The sequence below is a fragment of the Pseudorca crassidens genome, chromosome 12, assembly GCF_039906515.1.
Source record: "Pseudorca crassidens isolate mPseCra1 chromosome 12, mPseCra1.hap1, whole genome shotgun sequence".
NCBI classification, from domain to species: domain Eukaryota; kingdom Metazoa; phylum Chordata; class Mammalia; order Artiodactyla; family Delphinidae; genus Pseudorca; species Pseudorca crassidens.
The window spans coordinates 52,482,463-52,503,194 of record NC_090307.1 but is presented as its reverse complement, the minus strand read 5'-3'; the positions used below and the strand labels follow the sequence as shown (position 1 = coordinate 52,503,194).

The 20,732-nt window shown below is 37.4% G+C and overlaps 1 protein-coding gene and 1 long non-coding RNA gene across 18 annotated transcripts in view; one reads left to right on the top strand and one right to left on the bottom strand.

The window, feature by feature from the left end:
- Nucleotides 1–20,732, bottom strand: part of LOC137203415 (uncharacterized) — a 685,692-nt gene that overhangs the window by 546,986 nt on the left and 117,974 nt on the right. The window lies entirely within an intron of this gene.
- Nucleotides 1–20,732, top strand: part of RBBP8 (RB binding protein 8, endonuclease) — an 80,964-nt gene that overhangs the window by 43,274 nt on the left and 16,958 nt on the right. For all 9 annotated transcript variants that reach the window (XM_067699530.1, XM_067699531.1, XM_067699525.1 and 6 more), the window contains 8 exons: nt 3,560–3,735; nt 5,656–5,760; nt 10,031–10,116; nt 11,628–11,737; nt 12,829–13,711; nt 13,792–13,918; nt 14,839–14,927; nt 15,877–15,994. In XM_067699530.1, coding sequence (XP_067555631.1) covers nt 3,560–3,735; nt 5,656–5,760; nt 10,031–10,116; nt 11,628–11,737; nt 12,829–13,711; nt 13,792–13,918; nt 14,839–14,927; nt 15,877–15,994 — 1,694 coding nt within the window. The remainder of the gene's footprint in view (nt 1–3,559; nt 3,736–5,655; nt 5,761–10,030; nt 10,117–11,627; nt 11,738–12,828; nt 13,712–13,791; nt 13,919–14,838; nt 14,928–15,876; nt 15,995–20,732) is intronic.

Below are 20,732 nucleotides of genomic sequence, written 5' to 3'. Positions count from 1 at the left end.
TTAACTTTTATTCTCAGCTTTGTGTCTTCCACAAATTCAATGAATATTCCATCAGCACCCTCATCAAAATCAGTAATAAACGTTGAACAAAACCTGCCTGAGGATGGAGCCCTGAGGCATACTTCCACAGGTTTCCTCATCGATATAATTCTTTGTCTGATGGTGTTCAGTCAGTTTGGAGTCTGTCTTTCTCTATTAATACCAAGTTTGTATTTCTCCCTTTTGTTTACAGTGAGAAGATAACGAGAGTCACTGTCAGATGCCTTCCTGAGAGCGAGATATGCAGTAGAGCATTCCTCAGAAAACTAGCTTTCTAACCCTATTTTTAAAAATTAGTCTTATTTGAATTATTCATATTATAAACTGGTTCCAAGAAAGCAGGGTATCAGACTCATTAGTGTATATTTCAGGGAACCCTTTTTTTGAAAATCAGAATGTTTAAGTGAACCTGATAGCTGTAACTACTTCATTAAATTTAAATTATATTTTAACTGGAAGTGTAAGTTTTTTGGAGGAGGAGAAAAGCTTGAATATTAAAAGCTTCTTTACAGACTCATTATGAAGGGAGACCCTGAATCCTTACAGCTCTTAGAAAAATGGACAACTAAAATTGTTTTGACAGGAATTTAAGGGGAGGCTCTCGGGCCACTAGAAAGAAAAGTGGAAGGAGAAAGATGGCCAGTGTACATAATTAACCTAAAGCTGTGGCATAACATGTTAACTTTTCTCAGAAAATCAGAATGAGACCTAATGCTTTAAAGAAGAAACTTGGTTAACACATGGAAAGTTGTTTTGTTTCTTTTTCTTTTATGACAGGACAAAGGAGGACAAAGCCAGCACTTGTTTACTTAGTTTGGACACCTCTAGTTAGAGCTGGCTCTGTGTGTGTGTGTGTGTGTGTGTGTGTGTGTGTGTGTGTGTGTGTGTGTGTGTGTGTGTGTGTGTGTGTGTGTGTGTGTGTGTGTGTGTGTTTTCCTTTTGTGATCCCAGCTACTTCTAGCTTGACTCTGCCAGGAAAGCAGTTTCTTCTCGTGACTCATTCATGTTTCAGGTTGAATTTTTATGACTAATAGGCAGGTAGCCTGTGATGTGATTAATTAAAGTGAGGTCAGATAGATTTCATACTCCATTAATTTGTAAAGGTTTCTCGTATGACTTTAGTTTACTTTGTTTTCTCCAGAATAAGATGGTAGAATTGTAGGTAGAGATTAGATACTCGCTCTAAAGATTTTACTCAGTATAGAGTATAGGATTATAGACCACAAATAATATTGATATTATCTAGGAAATTAAGATACAAATCCATTAGGAAAAATTAATCTCTTTTAATTAAAAAAACATCTCTGTTGGTCATAATTTATAAAAATCTCATTATTCTTTGTTTGAAATATGTAGTATTACAAACTGATGAGTATATTAGGATAGACTGGTTTTGTCATGTAAAGCATAAATGCCTGACAGACTGATAAAAATTGGTGGCAAATAAGGTCAGTGATGGCTTGACATGGGAAAGGCAGTTGAGTTAAAGTGAAATAACTTTATTTTACTCAGTACCCACAATTCAGTCCAAACCCAGTCTTTAGGTGCCTTCGGGCCTGAATTGAATTGGGCAAGAACATATGCCTAGATCAGCACAAATTTATTTTTCTAGTGAAATCTGGGAACCTCTCATTCATTCATTCAATAAATATTTATTGGGCATGTACCAAGTACCCACTATTGCAGACACTTGTGATGTATCAATGAACCAAAAAGATCCTTATCCTCTTAGAGCTTACTTTCTGGCTGGTGAGCAATAGACAAATCAATTATGTACTATGTTAGAAAGCAGTAACTGCTATGGATAAAGTAACAGCAGGATAACAAGGAACTAGAGTACTAGGGTGTGGGAAGGGGGTTGCAGTTTTAAATAGCATGTTCAAGGCAGGCATTGATGAGAAGGCAAACACTTGAAGAAGATGAGGTAGTTAGCCATGTGATATCTGGGGATGAGCATTCCAAGCAGATGGAACAGCTGGAGCAAAGAACGTAAAGTAGGGGTGTGCCTGGTGTGTTTGAGGAGCCTGGGGAAGCGAGGGTGGCTGGAGTAGAATGTAATATGAGAGGAGTCAGGTAATGGGGGAGGGGGATGATCAGATCAATCATTATAAGGAGTTTGGCTTGTGTTTTCAGTGAAGTGGGGAGATGTGGCAGGTTTTAATCAGAAGAGTGACATGATATGATGTAAGTTTTAATAAGACTATTCTGACTGATGTGCTGAGAGTACTGACAGTGAAATGTGGATAGAAGCAGAAGCAGAAATTCAAAGTCTGAGTTCTACTTGTAGTCAGTCATCAGCCCCATGGTCTATACCAAGGATAACAGTGTTGTCCTGGGAGTCTGGCTGCCAGGGTTTAGATCCTGCTTCTGTTAAACGTTTTTATTTTATTTTTTATAAATTTATTTATTTATTTTTGGCTGCATTGGGTCTTCTTTGCTGTGCGTGGGCTTTCTCTAGTTGCGTTGAGCGGGGGCTGCTCTTCATTGTGGTGCACGGGCTTCTCATTGTGGTGGCTTCTCTTGTTGCAGAGCATGGGCTCTAGGCGCTTGGGCTTCAGTAGTTGTAGCTCACAGGTTCTAGAGCACAGGCTCAGTAGTTGTGGTGCACGTGCTTAGTTGCTCTGTAGCGTGTCGGAATCTTCCCAGACCAGGGCTTGAACCCATGTCCCCTGCATTGGCAGGCGGATTCTCAACCACTGCGCCACCAGGGAAGCCCTTCCTATTTTATTTTAGTAAGTGACTTAACCTCTGTATCTGTATTTTCTGTTTGTAAAATGAGAGTAATAATGATAATACCTTATACTTAAACTGATACATGTAACGCTTTGAACAGTGCCTGCCAGTGTAAAACTGCAACAAATGTTGGTGTTACCAGTGTTAGTACTATTTATCACCCTGAATTTGTCATTTGCCAAGTCTTGTTGATTCTGTTGCCAGAGTGTTTAACACTGGTCCCTTCCTTTCCATACGTATCTTCAGAATTCCAGTTCAAACCCAGAGAAGCTCCTGCCTGAACTATTACAGCCACTACTTCCTTTCTTTCAGTCCCAGTCAATCTTGCACAGTCTTGCTGCTAGATTGTCACATTACTTCCATTCTCTAAAACCTTCATTCCTTTCCTCTTGCTTTCTAAATTATGTGCACACTTAGTCGAGGCTCTCCTTCATGTAGTTCCGGCTTGTCTTTCTCTAACACAAGTACACAGTACTGCCTGCCTTTAACTCAAACTTGGAGGATCCTCTGCTGATTTTCTCTGCCATTTGAAATTCTTTTAATTTCACCTCAAGTACCACCAACTACACTTTCTACTTCACTTCTCACAGTAATATTCCCCACCTGGTACTCTAGTCATGTGAGTATTTCTCTAATCCTTGTATTTAGACTTGGAACATCAGATGCAAGGAATTATATCTCCTACGGCTTCATACCTGTGTTCTGCTGTCGCTCATACCATATGCTAGATGTTTTAATAAATATTTATCAAACTAATTTTCATTCAGTTGTCCTTATTTTCCTGTAGGAATGATCAACCACATCAAGCAACCGATCTTGAAACTGAGGAAGATGTTATTCCAGATTCACCGATAACAACCTTTTCATTTTCTGGCGCTAACCGACTACGAAGGAAGGAGAACCTCCACGTCCGATACGTAGAACAAACACATACTAAACTGGAGCACTCTGGGTGTGCACAGGGTAAGGATTGGAGTTGTAGTTTAGTTACCTGGTTCTGTTAAAAAAAAAAAGTATTCATCTATTGTTAGGAAGATAGTCATTTTTCAGGTAACTTACGTTACAATTGTAAGTTTAACTTCCATTAGTGAAGTGACTGGGAAGGCATCTACTGCCCGTATTATGTATAGACGTGTGTTGCTCATCTGAATATGTAAACACTCAGCATTTTACAAAGGTAGTGAATAGTTTTCTTTTTATTTAAAAACTATTCCTATGTGTATATATCTGAGTAGGATACATGGGAAGAGGAGATATCCTAACATTAAGTTCCACCTACTGTGTGCTGGTTATTTTGCTGATTTGACTACATTATTACTGTGTTTTAATCCTCAGGACAGGTTTGAGGTAGCTACTAGCACCTTCGTTTTATAGATGAGGAGAGATTTGCTCTTTAGAGGGGTTAAGTAACCTGTCAAGTAAGTAGGTGAGTCAAAATTCAAATATAGATCTTCCTGGCTCTAAACTATTGTAGTTTCCAAGTCTTATCCACAACTACTCCCACCAACGCTTTAACTAGCTATTTTTATTTTTTATAATATGTAGCGCTTGGTGGTAAATCCATAAATGGCTTTATAATGTATCTACTTCGTGGCTTGTCAGTGGCATATTTCTAATTCCAAGCCAGTTGACCATTTCTGCTAAATGCTTTGGAAATACCTTTTCATGTAGTCCTGAAATTTATCCTGTGATGTGATACAGTGCTTATTCCTTTTAATATTAATCTAAAAGTAAATATTTTTAAAACTTCCATCTTAACCTAAACTGTTTGTAACAAGGAAAGCACTCGAGGGAAAGGAGTATACACAGCCTTAGAGATATTTTTCTAATGCAAATAAATGGTTGACAGTAGCTATGCCTTTTAAAGAAACAGTAGATCTTAATCTTTGATACTGGAAAATTGACAGTTTTCCCCCATTTTATATGAGCTTGCATCACCATCTAGTGGAAAACAAAAGAATTGTTAAAAATCTTACACGTAATTAGGAGCTAAATTAAAATGTAAGATCGTGGATTTAGAATGAACATTTGTGGGCCTTTTTGTCTGGTATCAGATAGAACATGAATCACTACAGATAAGCATCGGCATAATTTAGATCATGTTTAAATCCATTTGAAAGAATATCCAGAAAAGCAAATCACAGCAATTTTCTTTTTTAGGAAAAGTTGTCTTTTGTATCTAGTAAAATGCTCTTGGTTTATTTCTTCATTGTATGAGAATAACCTGTAACTATTTAAAACTTTGTCAATTTTAATCTTGTTCTGATCATTTTTACTTGGAATATGAAATTCTGCTTTTAAAATATGCTTTTGAGCCATGCAAATTATGTTAAAACTAATTTAATGACTAGTTACTCCTTTTCTCTTTCTAACCACCCATGCTTATTTATTTTTACATGTATACTGCTTTTTAATGATAATTTCTAGTTATAATTAGTAAAAGTCTATTTCCCTTTACTTTGTCCTTCTTTTGGTTTTCTTTGAATTAAACCCTTAAATAGTGGAATGATTTCTGATAAAGCATGTTTCAGCTTTCCTTCCAGAAAATGAAAACTCTAAAACAAAGATAGAAAAAGCTGTATGATGCAATATTCATTTCAAATGAACCTACTGATTTGCAATGATACACAAGGAAAAGATACATTAAAATATTACAACTCTAGAAGGCTTAGGTCAGAAGAATTTATCTGTTCCAGTCCTCTCTACCCCACTGTCCTAACTACCAACTTTGTTTCTCAGTGAAACTAAAGGAATAACCTTTTTAGAATATTAAAGTTACGTGAATAAAATGCACTTCTAGTGCATTTAAAGATAGATTTGTATTGGCTTATCATTTTTCATGATTGTTTGTTTATATGTAATCTCTCTTCTTTTTTCCCTTAGAATTGAGAAAAATACCAAAGTCTTCAACTCATCCACCACATAAACATAATGAACGTGAAATTCTAGTGGCTGACACTTGTGATCAGAGTCAAGCTCCAGTGGCTAGTAAGCAAGATACTGAGATTACTGTATAAGTTTAAAATTGGTGGACAAGAGTGACCGTCTGAATTAGACAACATTTTAAAATATTTTCCATAATTTTGTTTGTATTATTTGTTTAGCAGTCTTTTTCATATTGGAAAGTAATGTTATCCTGTTATTAATTCATATTAATATCCCTATCCACAGTAATTACAATTGCTAGTAATTTTAAGTAAATAAGGCTTTACTGTGGTTTACTCATTCATTCAATAAATATTTGGATGCCTAATGTATACCGGGCACTAAACAAAACAAAACCTTTAACCTCATAGAGGTTACAATCTAGTTGGGGAAGAGAGAAAATAAATATATGTTAGATGGATCAGGGGCTCTGAAGAAAAATAAAGCAGGGTAAGAAGAGATATTAGAAAGGCTCACTTGGGGTTTCCCTGGTGGCGCAGTGGTTGAGAGTCGGCCTGCTGATGCAGGGGACACGGGTTCGTGCCCCGGTCTGGGAAGATCCCACATGCCACGGAGCGGCTGGGCCCGTGAGCCACGGCCGCTGAGCCTGTGCGTCCGGAGCCTGTGCTCCGTGACAGGAGAGGCCACGGCAGTGAGAGGCCTGCGAACCGCAAAAAAAAAAAAAAAAAAAAAAAAGTTGTTGAAAGGCTCACTTTAAAAGCAACATTTGAGCAGAGACTGAGGGAAGCAAGTGAGTCGTGTTGATTTCTGGTGCAAGGGCATTCCAGGTGGAGAAGTCAGTAAGCACAAAGGCCTTGAGGTGGGGGTGTTCTTTGGTTTGATTGAGGAACATTAAGGAGCTCTGTGTGGCTGGGGCAGAGTGAGTGAAAGGGAGATTGGTTTGGGCAACTCTGTTCTTTAGAGTTGCTATTTGCTAAGAGGAGAGAGACAGGGAGCAGGAGGTTTGCAGGGTGGCTGAGGGTAGGGGTTTGGTTTTGAGAATATTTTGTTTTCAGATGCCGGGTAGACATTCAGGTAAAGATTTTGGATGGGTAGGTGGGTGTGAATGTAGAGAAGTCTAGCATAGAGATACAAATGGAAGTTGTTAGCATGTAGGTGGTGTCTGAAGCCATGAGACTGGATGAGATAGCCAAGCGAGTGAAGATGGGAAAGAGAAGAAGTTCCAGTACTTAGCCCTGAGGCACTCCATTATGTAAAGGAGTGAGTCTCAGCTATTTTTTATTATCACTCCCACGTGGCCTTTTTAGACACCCCACCGCCCCCCTGCATCACTTCCCCCATGAGATTTTAATACTGCAGATATACTGTATTGAGTGTATGTGTATCTGTGTCTCATACATAAAAATATTTTTTTGCCCCCCAAGAACCATTTTCACTTCCTCGGAGGCAGTATCGCAGCTGTTGGGATGATGATTTAGAGATTGTGAAAATGAGGAACAACCAAGTAGCCAGAGAAGGAGCTGCCAGTGAGATAGGAGAACCAAGATAAAGTGGCGTCCTTTAAACCAAGAGAGAAAGGACGGAGTGGTCACTGTGGAGAACAGTGCTGATAGGTCGCAGAAGATGAAGACTGAGTATTGACCGTTGGATTTGGTCCCCTGGGGATCATTGAGTGTTTAACTCTCAATGAGAGTTGTTAAAGTGTAGAGGTGATCAACTAGACTATCATGTTCAAGAGAACCGGAAGGAGCACTTGTGAACAAGTCCTTCAGGGCCTTTTTGTGGTGAAGCGGGAAGGGAGAACGGACAGTGGCTAAAGAGAAACATGGGTCCAGGGAGGATTTTAAAAGATGGACTATTATAGCATATTCAGCATGTTTTTATGCTGATGGAATGATCTTGTAAAGAGAGAAATGAGTAATTCTGGAGAAAGAGGGAACAATTGCTAGATCCTTGAAAAAGTGAGAGGAGATGAAATGCAGAGCAAAACTGGGAGGACTGGCCATGGTTAATCACTTACTCATTTTATATTAGTAAAATTAGTAAAATCAGAGCCTATACTCTGAAAGCTACAAATTATTTATATTAGTGTATGTATGTTTGTGTGCATGTGTATAGACAGACTGTCAGGCAAAGGCTGCAGGGGACGTTAGACTGTGTCAGAACCTTGCTTCTCAGCACTCGGGAGCCCATTTTCTTCTGCTGCTGCTGGAACTTTACTCCATCAGTTGTTCTCTTATCCTGTATCTCCAGTTTCTCTGCAGGTTCGTTCTTTTCAACATAAAGATACATGTTATCTTTTGTCTTTTAAAATAACCCCCTCTTAATTGTCTCCACTCTCAGCTAGAGCTTCTCTTCAAAGCTGAAAAAGCAGTCTGTGCTCAATTTCTCCTTTCTGTCAACTCCCATTCACTCCAGGAAGAAAAAGGGGTGCAGGGGAAGGGAGGAAGGAGGGCGGAAAAGAGGGAGAGGAAGGGGGAGAAAAGCGGACACATCCTCACACTCTCTTCTCTCACTCATTACATTGGAACTGCTTGGCAGTAGTCATCAGAGACCTCCTGGTTGTTAAATCTAGTGAATGCTTACCAGTCTTTATCTTACTTGACCTTTCTAGGACATTTGATAGTGCACACACTTTTTCTTGAAGTGGTGCCACTCTCCTGATTCTCTTACTTATTGTTCATTTTTCACCTTCCATTACTGGCTATTCTTTCTCCATCTGTCTTTTAAATGTCACTGTCCCCAGTATATATGATCCTTGGCCTAGTCTTCTCTCATTTTCTGTTTCTGGAGGAATCTTCACTTAGAGTTAGTATTCTGCTACCACCTATATGATAATAAATTCCAAATCTATCTCTTTCCAAGACTTTTCTCTTGAATTCCAAACTGATGTATCTGCCTGCTATTGAACATCTATACCTGGATATCCTTCCACTTCAGCACGTCCAAAGTGAGACTTTCTTGTCAAACCTGCTCATCCTTTTATTTACAGTCTCAGTAAATGACAGTTTACATACCTCTTTGAGTTACCTAAATCAGAAAACTTCGAATCATCTTCGATTCCTGCTTCTTCAACTCTCATACGTAAATAGTCTCCAAGTCTTATTGATTGCACCTGCTACACATCTGTCATGCACATTCTTCTGCACCCACATTATACTAGTTTGGGCCATCAGCATCTCTCATGAGACTCTTTTAGTAATCTAATTAGTCCCGTTGCCTATTAGTGAGCGCTTCTTGTTCTGTCAGCCTGTCTGAATCACCTTTTTAGCCCAAATATTGCATCTGTCCTCCATTAAAAAACCCTTGAATATCTCTTCAGCCTGTCTGAATCACCTTTTTAGCCCAAATATTGCATCTGTCCTCCATTAAAAAACTCTTGACTATCTCTTCATTGTCTACAGGATAAATTTTAAATTCTTTAGCATAATCTGATCCCTTATCAACCTGTCTGCGCTCATGTCCTAACTACCATTTTAGCTTTTGCACTTTGATTTCCAGCAGTTGAACCACATGTAGTTGCCTGAACATGCAGTTTTGTTTCACATATCACACCTTCCACATACCTAGAATCCTCTCTGCCCCCAGCCCAGTTTAATTCCTTTTTCTCTCAAGGGTCAGCTTAGTCAACACTTGGTGAGCTTTCCTTGTTTTCTCAAGGCAGATTTAGGAGTCCTTGCTCTGTGTTCAAATGACCCTTTTATGTACCTTTAATGTTTACCACATTTTATTGCAATTTTCTTTATACCTTTCAACTATAGCAGCCCATAAGCTCCTTGAGGACAACAACCTTTTCTCTTCGTAGCGCAATTCCTGAAACCTAGTATGTGCTACATAAATACTTGTTGACTTATTGAAACTCCGTATACATAAAACTTTATAAAATATTTGAACACAGGTGAATTCTGTATAAATATGTTGTGTTAGCTTAAAACTTGAAAATTATGCAATGCTGAAAATCTCTGCACTGTGAGAGTTTTCATGAAGTGAAACTCTCATGAAAGTGTTTTCATGAAAGGTTACTATATAAATACGGTTTGATATTCATGCTGTGTCTTGTATCACAAGAACTCCATTTAATTATGTTTTTTATTTTTTTCCAGTGGAAATAAGAAAAATAATCTACCTGTTAACATTCAATTCATTTAGGAAAAATAGAAAACTAGCTGAAAAAGTTTGGCAAGTGTAGGTGCTAGATACCTGCAACTTATTGCAATTTATAGTAGATATTTTGGACTTTACGTAGAATTTTAAAAATTGTTCAGTGCCATTTTGTAAAGTGGTCCTTTGAGCTTTTTCTTTCCTTTTAGGTATTTTTTCATACGTCTAATTTCTACAATTGTATAATTTTTTGGTTTCTTTTTAAACTTAGATACACATGGAAAAAGCAGTTATCCTCCTGATAATTTAGCTACAGTTGTTGCTGAAACACTTGGACTTAGTGTTCAAGATGAGTCTGTAAGTAATTGTTTACTTTGGTGATAATATGAGTTAATTAGTGTCTTTTGAGGTCAGTTTTTCGAGAATTGAGCAAGAGAAAAATTATTTTATCCAAAGATTATTGGATAAAGGCCTAGAACAAAAATTGATGTGACTAGAAAAGCCCATTTATATTATTCACCCCAGGCAGTCTCAGAAATCTAGAATCTTTAGAATTCTTGGGATATATAGGTTGTGGGTTGAATCAAAATTTATATGACTTAGAGGATTTAGCAACCGTCTTCCCTCTCCCCCTCTCCTCCCTACCCTATTCCAACTAAGAGAAGACTTTAAGAGAAGTCTTAAACCTTTAGGTTGATTTCAGAATTTATTGGATCTTTTCAACATCCTTTAAACCAGGCTTTGATTTGGAAGATAGTCTGAATTCTTGGGTCTACTGTAGATCCTTTAATTCATCTTTGTCCTTATAAATGCCAGTCCAGTTAGACCACATCTTTAGGAATTGAGTCAGAAATTGACCCCATGGTTTTCTTTTCGTTGTTTTAGTTCTTCCTTCCATCAGACACATTTACTTTTTTTCTTAATTGATCCCTAAAAAATGGAACCCTTGAATTCTTCAGTCTTAGGGAAGTTTCATTTTGGTACAGCTTTAAAACTATTCTTTTGCTTTAGTCAGTAAATGTATATATTGAATATACATTTAGTATATGTAAATGTATATTCAAACCATTGAATTGGTTTTTCACTGCATTTGAATTTTTTTTTTTTTTTTGGTCCTTTCTAGTTTTAAATCTCTCTTCAAGTGATAGTGGGTAGTTTTTACCCTTTGAACTTTAAATGTTTTAATGGTTTTTAATTCCGTCCTGCCCATAAACCTGGCAAGTCAGTAGTTTAGACACCAAATCTAGTAAGGGAACTGATCTCTAAAGACCTGCTGCTCAAAGTGTGATCCACAGGCCAACAGCATTTGCATCCTTGGAAATTTGTTAGAGATAGAAAATCTCAAACCTAACCCCAGACCTACTGAAAGAGAACTTATATTTTCACAAGATCCTCAGTTGATTTGTATGCATGTTAAAGTTCGGGAAGCACGGCTCTCTAAAGCATCCTTTTAAATTTGTCTCCTATAAGTATGATCAGTCATCTCTCTTCCCTTCCTCTAATCTAACTAATCTTGTTTTTTGGAATTGGCAACCACCAGTCTGCTTTCTGTCCTTATGAATTTACCTATTCTGAATAATTCATATATAAATGGAATCATATATGTGGCTTTTGAGTCTGGCGTCTTTCACTTAGCCTCATCCACATCATAACGTGTATCAGTATTTCATTCCTTTTTAAGAATAAATAATCTTGGGACTACCCTGGCAGTCCAGTGGTTAAGACTCCACGCTTCCACTGCAGGGGGCACGGGTTTGATCCCTGGTCAGGGAACTAAGATCTCACATGCTGTGTGGCACGGCCAAAAAGAAAAGAGAGAATTAATAACCTTCCATTGTATTTATGTACTTTATATTTTATTATTGAAGGAATCTGGAGGTCCTATGAGCCCTGTTGGTGATGAGCTCTACCACTGTCTGGAAGGAGAGCACAAAAAACCTTTTGAGGAATCTAGAAGAAATAGTGAAGATAGTTTAAGGTAATTTGGGGCACTTTGGTAAAAACTTACAAACCGTCGATGAAATTCCATTACAGTGAGTTCCATATATTTAAACTATTTCTCTCCCTCAGCTTGTTATTCTGGTTGTATTAATTTTTACTTAAAAAAATATTTTCCCCAGTTTATGACCAATTGAGGGCTTTTTGTGTTAATGTAGAGAGATGGATATTACTTTTAGATTCTTTCTGTACTTCTATCAAGGAGTACTTAAGAGGTCCCAGCCTTATCTCCTTTAAAGATCCAATCATCCCTTCTGGGTTTGTATTTTCAAAAACTGGACATTTTATGAAATCCATTATTAGTTCAGATGAGCTTCCAAGATTGGGATACATCTTGTTTTTACTAATTTCAGAACATCCCTTAACTAACAGTACCTATATTTATGTGGCACTTTGCTTTTTAAAAGAGCTTTCAGTATTAGATACATATATCACATTTAATTTGTCGTCATAGTAACTCATTAAAGTAGGTTTTATTACCCCCATTTTTTACAGTCAACAAAAATGCAGCTTCACAAAGGTTAAAATTTAGTCTTTTTAAGACCACACAAATATTAAGTATGAGAGTCAGAGCTCTTAGCCATTCCACATCTTCAAACTTAACCCTAATGCTCTTTCTACTGCCACAGCTGTCTCCTCTGCTACAGGCAGTCTGGGTCTTGAGTTATGTTCAATTCTGTAGTATAAGAATTTTGTTTCTTGGAGTTACTCATGATAAGATTTCGTAACAGCAAAAGAATTTGGGTCCCCAGTGGGATTTACTAAAATACGATTTTATTATATAGTAAAATTTATTTAAGTTACTTAGGAAAAATATTTATAGATAGGAATATCATTGTATTGAGATAGGTTTGCTGTATCATTTCCCTCTGCTTTTTGTCAGCCAAATAAAGAGAAGCCAGCAACTATATTGTATCTTAAATTTTGGTTAATGGTCTGCGTCTAAGATGTGGATAAGACCTTACTATTAATAATTGTATATTAGCAAAAGTTTTCTCATTATGCTTGTCTTTTAATTTTTACCTTATTTCTTTAATAGGAAAAAAGCTTTACCACTCTTTATTTTTTTAGATTTTCAGATTCTAATTCAAAGCCTCCTCCTCAAGAAGAATTGACTACTCGGGTATCATCTCCTGTATTTGGAGCTACCTCTAATGTGAAAAGTAGTTTAGGTTTGAATACAAGTTTGTCCCCTTCTCTTTTAGAGACTGGGAAAAAAAACCATCTGAAAACAATGCCTTTCAGCAACACTTCTAATTCTAGATCAGAGAAACCTAGATTAAAATCTGAAGATGGTGCCCTCTTCACACATCATAATATTGGGGCTGAAGTGAAGAAGATCACTAACCAGTCATCTTCTAATGAGCAGATGCTTATAAATAAAAATACAAGTGAACAGGATAGTATTGATCACATTAAAGATACTGTTACTGATAAAGATAAACATGTGGTACTCCTGAAATCACTGGGAGGCCGAACCAAAAGGAAGAAAATCGAGGAAGAAAGTGAAGATGAAGTAAGCTGCCCCCAAGCCTCCTTTGATAAAGAAAATGCTTTTCCTTTTCCACCGGATAGTCATTCTTACATGAATGGAGACTATGTGATGGATAAACCTTTGGATCTGTCTGATCGATTTTCAGCTATTCAGCGTCAAGAGAAAAGCCAAGGAAGTGAGAACTCTAAAATCGGATTTAGGCAAGTGACTCTCTCTGAGGTTTTGAAGCCTGTTCCAAAGGGCTCTTCCTCAAGCCGTAAGGCCTTGAGTGGGAGCTGTGGGTTAACCAGAGATTCCCCAGAAGAGCCCAGCAGCTTACAGGAGTCCCTCCTCCAGTCCTTGAATAAATCTCCAGATAATAAAACACTGTTACAAATAAAGGAAGAAAATTCTATCTTTACAATCCCTCTACGTCCACGTGAAAGTTTGGAGACAGAGAATCTTTTTGATGACATGAAGGTTTGTGTTAAATGTTCAAGGATTTGATTAAAATGGTTGTTGTGATTTCTCCTAGATGCTAATAATTCTTTCTGTTTTAGGGTACTGGTTCTTGTGAGCCTATAAAAGTAAAAACCAGGTCAGTCCATGGAGCATGTGAACTTGCATCAGTTCTTCAGTTAAATCCATGTAGAATTGCTAAAACAAAGTCTCTACAAAACAACCAAGGTATGTACACTATAAATAGCATTTCTGCTCTTTTTTAATGACTTTAAATTGAGTATTGTAATATATTATGTACATTCTTTGGATAGACTGAATTATTTTCAGAAAAAATATCTTATCCCTGTGTGTTTCTGTGTTTATAGCACAATTCTTATTGGTTTCACTTTACATGTGATTTTCCTGCTTTTTGAAAAAATAAATTGACATCTTTAACACCTACTTTCTATAGGTGATTTTATAGATTTACCTGTTCTATGTAGTTGTTTCTTATTTTCTTTACAAAAAGAAAGCTTTAAAAAATTTAAACTATACAGATTTTAAAAATATAAAAAGTAGAAATTTATCGTCCAAACCTTGTTCCTCACCCATAGATAGCCTGTCCTTTTCTTTGCATTTACATGTATATCTGTAAACATTTGTGTATGCTAACTCTGTGTTTAACATTTTGAGGAACTATCTAACTTTCTTCCAAAGGAGCTACAACGTTTTACATTCCCACCAGCAGCATGTGAGGGTTCCAATTTCTTCACATTTTGAGGGTTCCAGTTTCTCCACATTCTCACCAACACTTGTTACTGTCTTTTTGATTATAGCCATACTGTGGGTGTGAAGTTATATCTCAGTTGTGGTTTTGATTTGCCTTTCCCTGATGGCTAATGATGTTGCGCATCTTTTCATGTACTTATTGGCCGGTTGTATATCTTCTTTGAAGGACTGTCTCTTCAGGTCCTTTGCTTATTCTTAATTGAAGTAATTGTCTTATTATTGAGGTGTGACAGTTCTTTATATATCCTAGGTACAAGTCCTTTATCAGACATATGATTTGCAAAACTTTTCTCATTCTGTGGGTCCCATAATGTTTTAAAGTGATGAGAATTCTAAAAATTTGTTTTTATTTGTGCATTTTTCTCTCCTTATCTAAGATGTATCCTTTGAAAACATCCAGTGGAGTATAGATCCAGGAGCAGACCTTTCTCAGTATAAAATGGATATTACTGTAGTAGATACCAAGGTAAGTTAGAAAATAGAACCAAAGCCCATGTGGTTATTCTAGTGTATTGTTAGTCACCCTGCTGTCCTGACTCACTCTATGACCTTGAGGGAATCACATACCTCTTACAGCCTTCATGTATTTATTCAGAAAACTATGAAATAATAACACTTATGCCAACATTATGGTATGCCAACGTTATGGTATTTTTGCCAACATTATGGTATTTTTGAAAGTGTAATAATAATAACAATACTTTCTGACTTTAGAGAACTTTGCTGAAAAATAGTTTTAAAATAATGTAAAATGCTAATTACATATTTTAAATAGTTTTTTTTTTTATCAAAATAATCTGTCATATGCCTTGATTAACTTAAAATAATCTACCTTCAAGAAAAAAATTTCATTTTTCCCAGTTGGCTAATTTTTTAAAATACTGTGTATTTTTTCATTAAAATTCATAGCAGAAATAAATTTTTTGGTTTGTATTTAGGTTCTTCATAGTTTGAGAAGTTCTCTTTCACTTGGTAGCATATTAATAAAGTATGTAACAGTTGCTAGAGTAATAAATATCCATTAAGAAATCAAATTTGACTTGTGAACTTTTGTTCTTAGTGTACATTGATGTTCATTTCTGTGAAGCAGATTAGGGAAGAAAGGAAGCTCCAGGGATCATGGTAACGCATAGTTCTCTCATGCTTGGCAGCAGTCCTTTTCCTAGGCTTGAGAGACGATGCTTGTATATCAAAGCTAAAAATGGTTTATAGGCATTTAAACCTAAATGTATCTATATTCCTAAAGGGTAAAGGTAAATATTACTTAATGCTACTGAAATGTAAGTGTACACTTAAAAATGATTAAAATGGTAACATTTGTGTTATGTATATTTTACCCCACCCCCCCAAAAAAGTAAATATTAGGACGTAAAGGAATGATTGTTAAAATTTTGAATTTTTAAATATTTATTCAGGATGGCAGTCAGTCAAGATTAGCAGGAGGAGAGACAGTGGACATGGACTGTACATTGGTTAGTGAAACTATGCTTTTAAAAATGAAGAATCAAGAGCAGAAGGGAGAAAAAAGTCCAAGTAAGATTTGATTTCTTTTTTTTAATTTTAATACAAATGTGGAGGGAAGTTTATAGACATACCATTGCACTGATGAGTATAAGTGACCTCTTCACCATAAACTAGTTTTTTTTCCCCCCTGTTCTCCTAATACTAGATTTCTCTTTAGTAAAGCTTAGTGTCAATATTTCAGGAAAAAAAGTCTTTAGTAAAAATAATTTTTATTTCCAAAAGAATTCACGTTGTTTCCAGGGGTCAGCAAACTACAGCCAGCTACCAGTTTTGTAAGTAAAGTTTTACTGGAACGCAGCCTCACTCGTTTATTTATTGCCTGTGGCTGCTTGTTGAACACAGCAGCAGAGCTGAGTAGTTTCTGCAGAGACCTTATGGCCCCACAGGCCTAAAATATTTACTGTCTGACCCTTTAAGAAAAAGTTTCCTGATCCCTGGTTTAGATAATTTTTTTTATAAAAGGTGTAAAGGGAATCTTGAGAGTCCTGTTTTAGAAATACTATTTTCCAAAGCAATTTGATAAGGAAAAAAAGGGAGGATTCCACTGAGAAGTATTAGTATAGATTTGCAAATTAGCAGTAAACTAAGAATGGTAGTGTATATGATGAGTGAGTGACTCTGCCATATTCTACTTCTATAGAAAAGGAGATTTGGCAAAACTAGGAGTCTACAGCCCTTTATAGTGAGAAACTATTAATTCTTCATCTAAAGCCTTGATTTTCTGAAAGAGGTGGGAACAATGGAAGGATTTCATTTGGCACCACCTTAGCAACATTCTTAACTACAGAGGCATATGACATGAGATCAACTAGACTGGGAATAGTTGTCATTCATCACCCTTATGTGTTAAAGAGTTAGGACCTGCCACGTGATGCAGGGCTAAAAGCAGAGGCCTTTTCCAATGATCGTCTCTTAGAATTGAGGACATTCAGACTGTGTGTGCATCTTCTGCTGAATATTCTCTAGTCTACCTGCTTAGGGCCCAGTAGTAAAACAGCCAGTCTTATCCTTGCTTCTTAAGAAACACCTTATCTCTTGCTGCCCCAAATGCAGTAAGTGAGAGAAAATTTGAATAGCCTTTGCCTTAATTCTTTGTTCTTGAGTAATAATATCCATACAATCAAGTACCTGGCTGCCTACGTTGAGAGGACAGTACCTATTAAAAGTAAACCTTAACCAGGTGTCCGCTCCTCTGGTGAGACAGGGCTGGAAGATGCTCTCCTCAGCTCCTTGCCTGGGTGGGCAAGTTAGGCTCTACGGTCGGCAGAAATCCTCGTTTGAGGGTCCCACCGAGTTCCCCGGTCAGAGTGCTGCAGCTGAGCAGCTGCTTGGGACTACTGCTCAGGCGCTGCAGAAAGCCTTTTTGGAATCTGACATGTTATCACTTTGGGACCATTGGCCAGCTGCTCCTGACTTGGCCACATGAAGGCTCAGACTGTCCCAGTCTCTGAACTGAAGAGAACCAACACTATTAGCATATCTCTCACCACCATGAATGCAAGGTATTTCAATGAAAAGTATCAGGAGGACATCTACAAATCCCAGACAGGCATGTGCAAGCTCTGAGGAACGGTGGAATAACCCAATGTATCTGGGTGACCTTTGGAGACAGCTGAGACAGAGCTACAACCAGGCAGTGGCTGACACCCAACTCATGGCCCACCTTCTCCTGCCATGTGGCTGACAGGGTCTTGGTGCTCTAGCAAGCTGTCAGGCCTGAGCCTCTGAGGTGGAAGAGCCAAGTTCAGGACGTTGGTTCACCAGACACCTCCCGGCCCCACGTAATATCAGTTGGCAAGAGCCCTCCCAGAGGTCTTCGTCTCAATGCTAAGACCCACCTCCACTCAACGGCCAGCAGCCTCTAGTGCTGGACACCCCATGCCAAACAACTAGCAAGACAGGAACACAACCCCACCCATTAGCAGAGAGGCTGCCTGAAATCACGCTAAGTTCACAGACCCCAAAAAACACCACTAGACGCGATCCTACCCACCAGAAAGACAAGATCCAGCCTCATCCACCAGAACACAGGCACCAGTCCCCTCCACCAGGAAGCCTACACAACACACTGAACCAACCTTACCCACTGGGGGCAGACACCAAAAACAACGGGAACTACGAACCTGCAGCCTGCGAACACACCCCAAACACAGTAAGTTAAACAAAAAAGAGAAACACACAGCAGATGAAGGAGCAAGGTAAAACCCCACCCAACCAAACTAATGAAGAGGAAATATGCAGTCTACCTGAAAAAGAATTCAGAGTAATGATAGTAAAGATGATCCAAAATCTTGGAAATAGAATGGAGAAAATTACAAGAAATGTGTAACAAGGACCTAGAAGAACTCAAGAGGAAACAAATGATGAACAACACAGTGAATGAAATTTAAAATTCTCTAGAAGGAATCAATAGCAGAATAACTGAGGCAGCAGAACGGATAAGTGACCTGAAAGATAAAATAGTAGAAATAACTACCACAGAGCAGAATAAAGAAAAAAGAATGAAAAGAATTGAGGACAGCCTCAGAGACCTCTGGGACAACATTAAACACACCAACATTCGAATTATAGGGGTCCCAGAAGAAGAAGAGAAAAAGAAAGGGACTGAGAAAATATTTGAAGAGATTATACTTGAAAACTTACCTAATATGGGAAAGGAAATAGTCAAGTCCAGGAAGCACAGAGAGTCCCATACAGGATACATCCAAGGAGAACACAGCAAGACACATATTAATCAAACTATCAAAAATTAAATACAAAGAAAAAATATTAAAAGCAGCAAGGGAAAAGCAACAAATAACATACAAGGGAATCCCCATAAGGTTAACAGCTGATCTTTCAGCAGAAACTCTGCAGTCCAGAAGGGTGCTGCAGGACATACTTAAAGAGATGAAAGGAAAAAACCTACAACCAAGATTCCTCTACCCAGCAAGTATATCATTCGGATTTGATAGAGAAATTAAAGCCTCTACAGACAAGCAAACGCTAAGAGAATTCAGCACCACCAAACCAGCTTTACAACAAATGCTAAAGGAATTTCTCTAGGCAGGAAACACAAGAGAAGGAAAAGACCTACAATAAAAAACCCAAAACAATTAAGAAAATGGTAATAGGAACATACACATTGATAACTACCTTAAATGTAAATGGATTAAATGCTCAAACCAAAAGACATACACTGGCTGAATGGATACAAAAACAAAACTCATATATATGCTGTCTACAAGAGACCCATTTCAGACCTAGGGACACACACAGACTGAAAGTGAGGGGATGGAAAAAGATTTGCATGCAAATGGAAATCAAAAGAAAGCTGGAGTAGCAATTCTCATATCAGACAAAATAGACTTTAAAGACTGTTACAAGAGACAAAGAAGGACACTACATAATGATCAAGGGATCAATCCAAGAAGAAGATACAACAATTGCAAATATTTATGCACCCAACATAGGAGCACCTCAATACATAAGGCAAATGCTAACAGCCATAAAAGGGGAAATCAACAGTAACAATAATAGTAGGGGACGTTTAACACCGCACTTTCACCAATGGACAGATCATCCAATGGAAAATAAATAAGGAAACACAAGCTTTAAATGACACATTAAACAAGATGGACTTAACTGATATTTCTAGGATATTCCATCCAAAACCAGCAGAATACTTTTCTCAAGTGCTCACGGAACATTCTCCAGGGTGCACCATATCTTCGGTCACAAATCAAGCCTTGGTAAATTTAAGAAAATTGAAATTGTATCAAGTATCCTTTCTGACCACAACGCTATAAGACTAGATATCAGAGGGAAAAAAACTGTAAAAAATACAAACACGTAGAGGCTAAACAGTACACTACTAAATAACCAAGAGATCAGTGAAGAAATCAAAGAGGAAATCAAAAAATACCTAGAAACAAATGACAATGAAAACATGACAACCCAAAGCCTATGGGACTCAGCAAAAGCAGTTCTAAGAGGGAAGTTTACAGCAATACAATCCTACCTCAAGAAACAAGAAAAATCTCAAATAAACAACCTAACCTTACACCTAAAGCAATTAGAGAAAGAAGAACAAAAAAACCTCAAAGTTAGCAGAAGGAAAGAAATCATAAAGATCAGATCAGAAATAAATGAAAAGGAAATGAAGGAAATGACAGCAAAGATGAATAAAATTAAAGATGGTTCTCTGAGAAGATAAACAAAATTGATAAACCTTTAGCCATACTCATCAAGAAAAAAAAGGGAGAAGACTCTAAGCAACAGAATTAGAAATGAAAAAGGAGAAGTAACAACTGTCACTGCAGAAATACAGAGGATCATGAGAGATTACTGCAACCACCTATATGCCAATAAAGTGGACAACCTGGAAGAAATGGACAAATTCTTAGAAACGCACAACCTTCACTGAGACTGAACCAGGAAGAAATAGAAAATATAAACAGACCAATCACAAGTACTGAAATTGAAACTGTGATTAAAAATCTTCCAACAAACAAAAGCCCAGGACCAGATGGCTTCACAGGGGAATTCCATCAAATATTTAGAGAAGAGATAACACCTATCCTTCTCAAACTCTTCCAAATATAGCAGAGGGAGGAACACTCCCAAATTCATTCTGTGAGGCCACCATCACCCTGATACCTAAACCAGACAAAGATGTTACAAAAAAAAAAGAATACAGGCCGATATCACCGATGAACATAGATGCAAAAATCCTCAACAAAATACTAGCAAACAGAATCCAACAGCA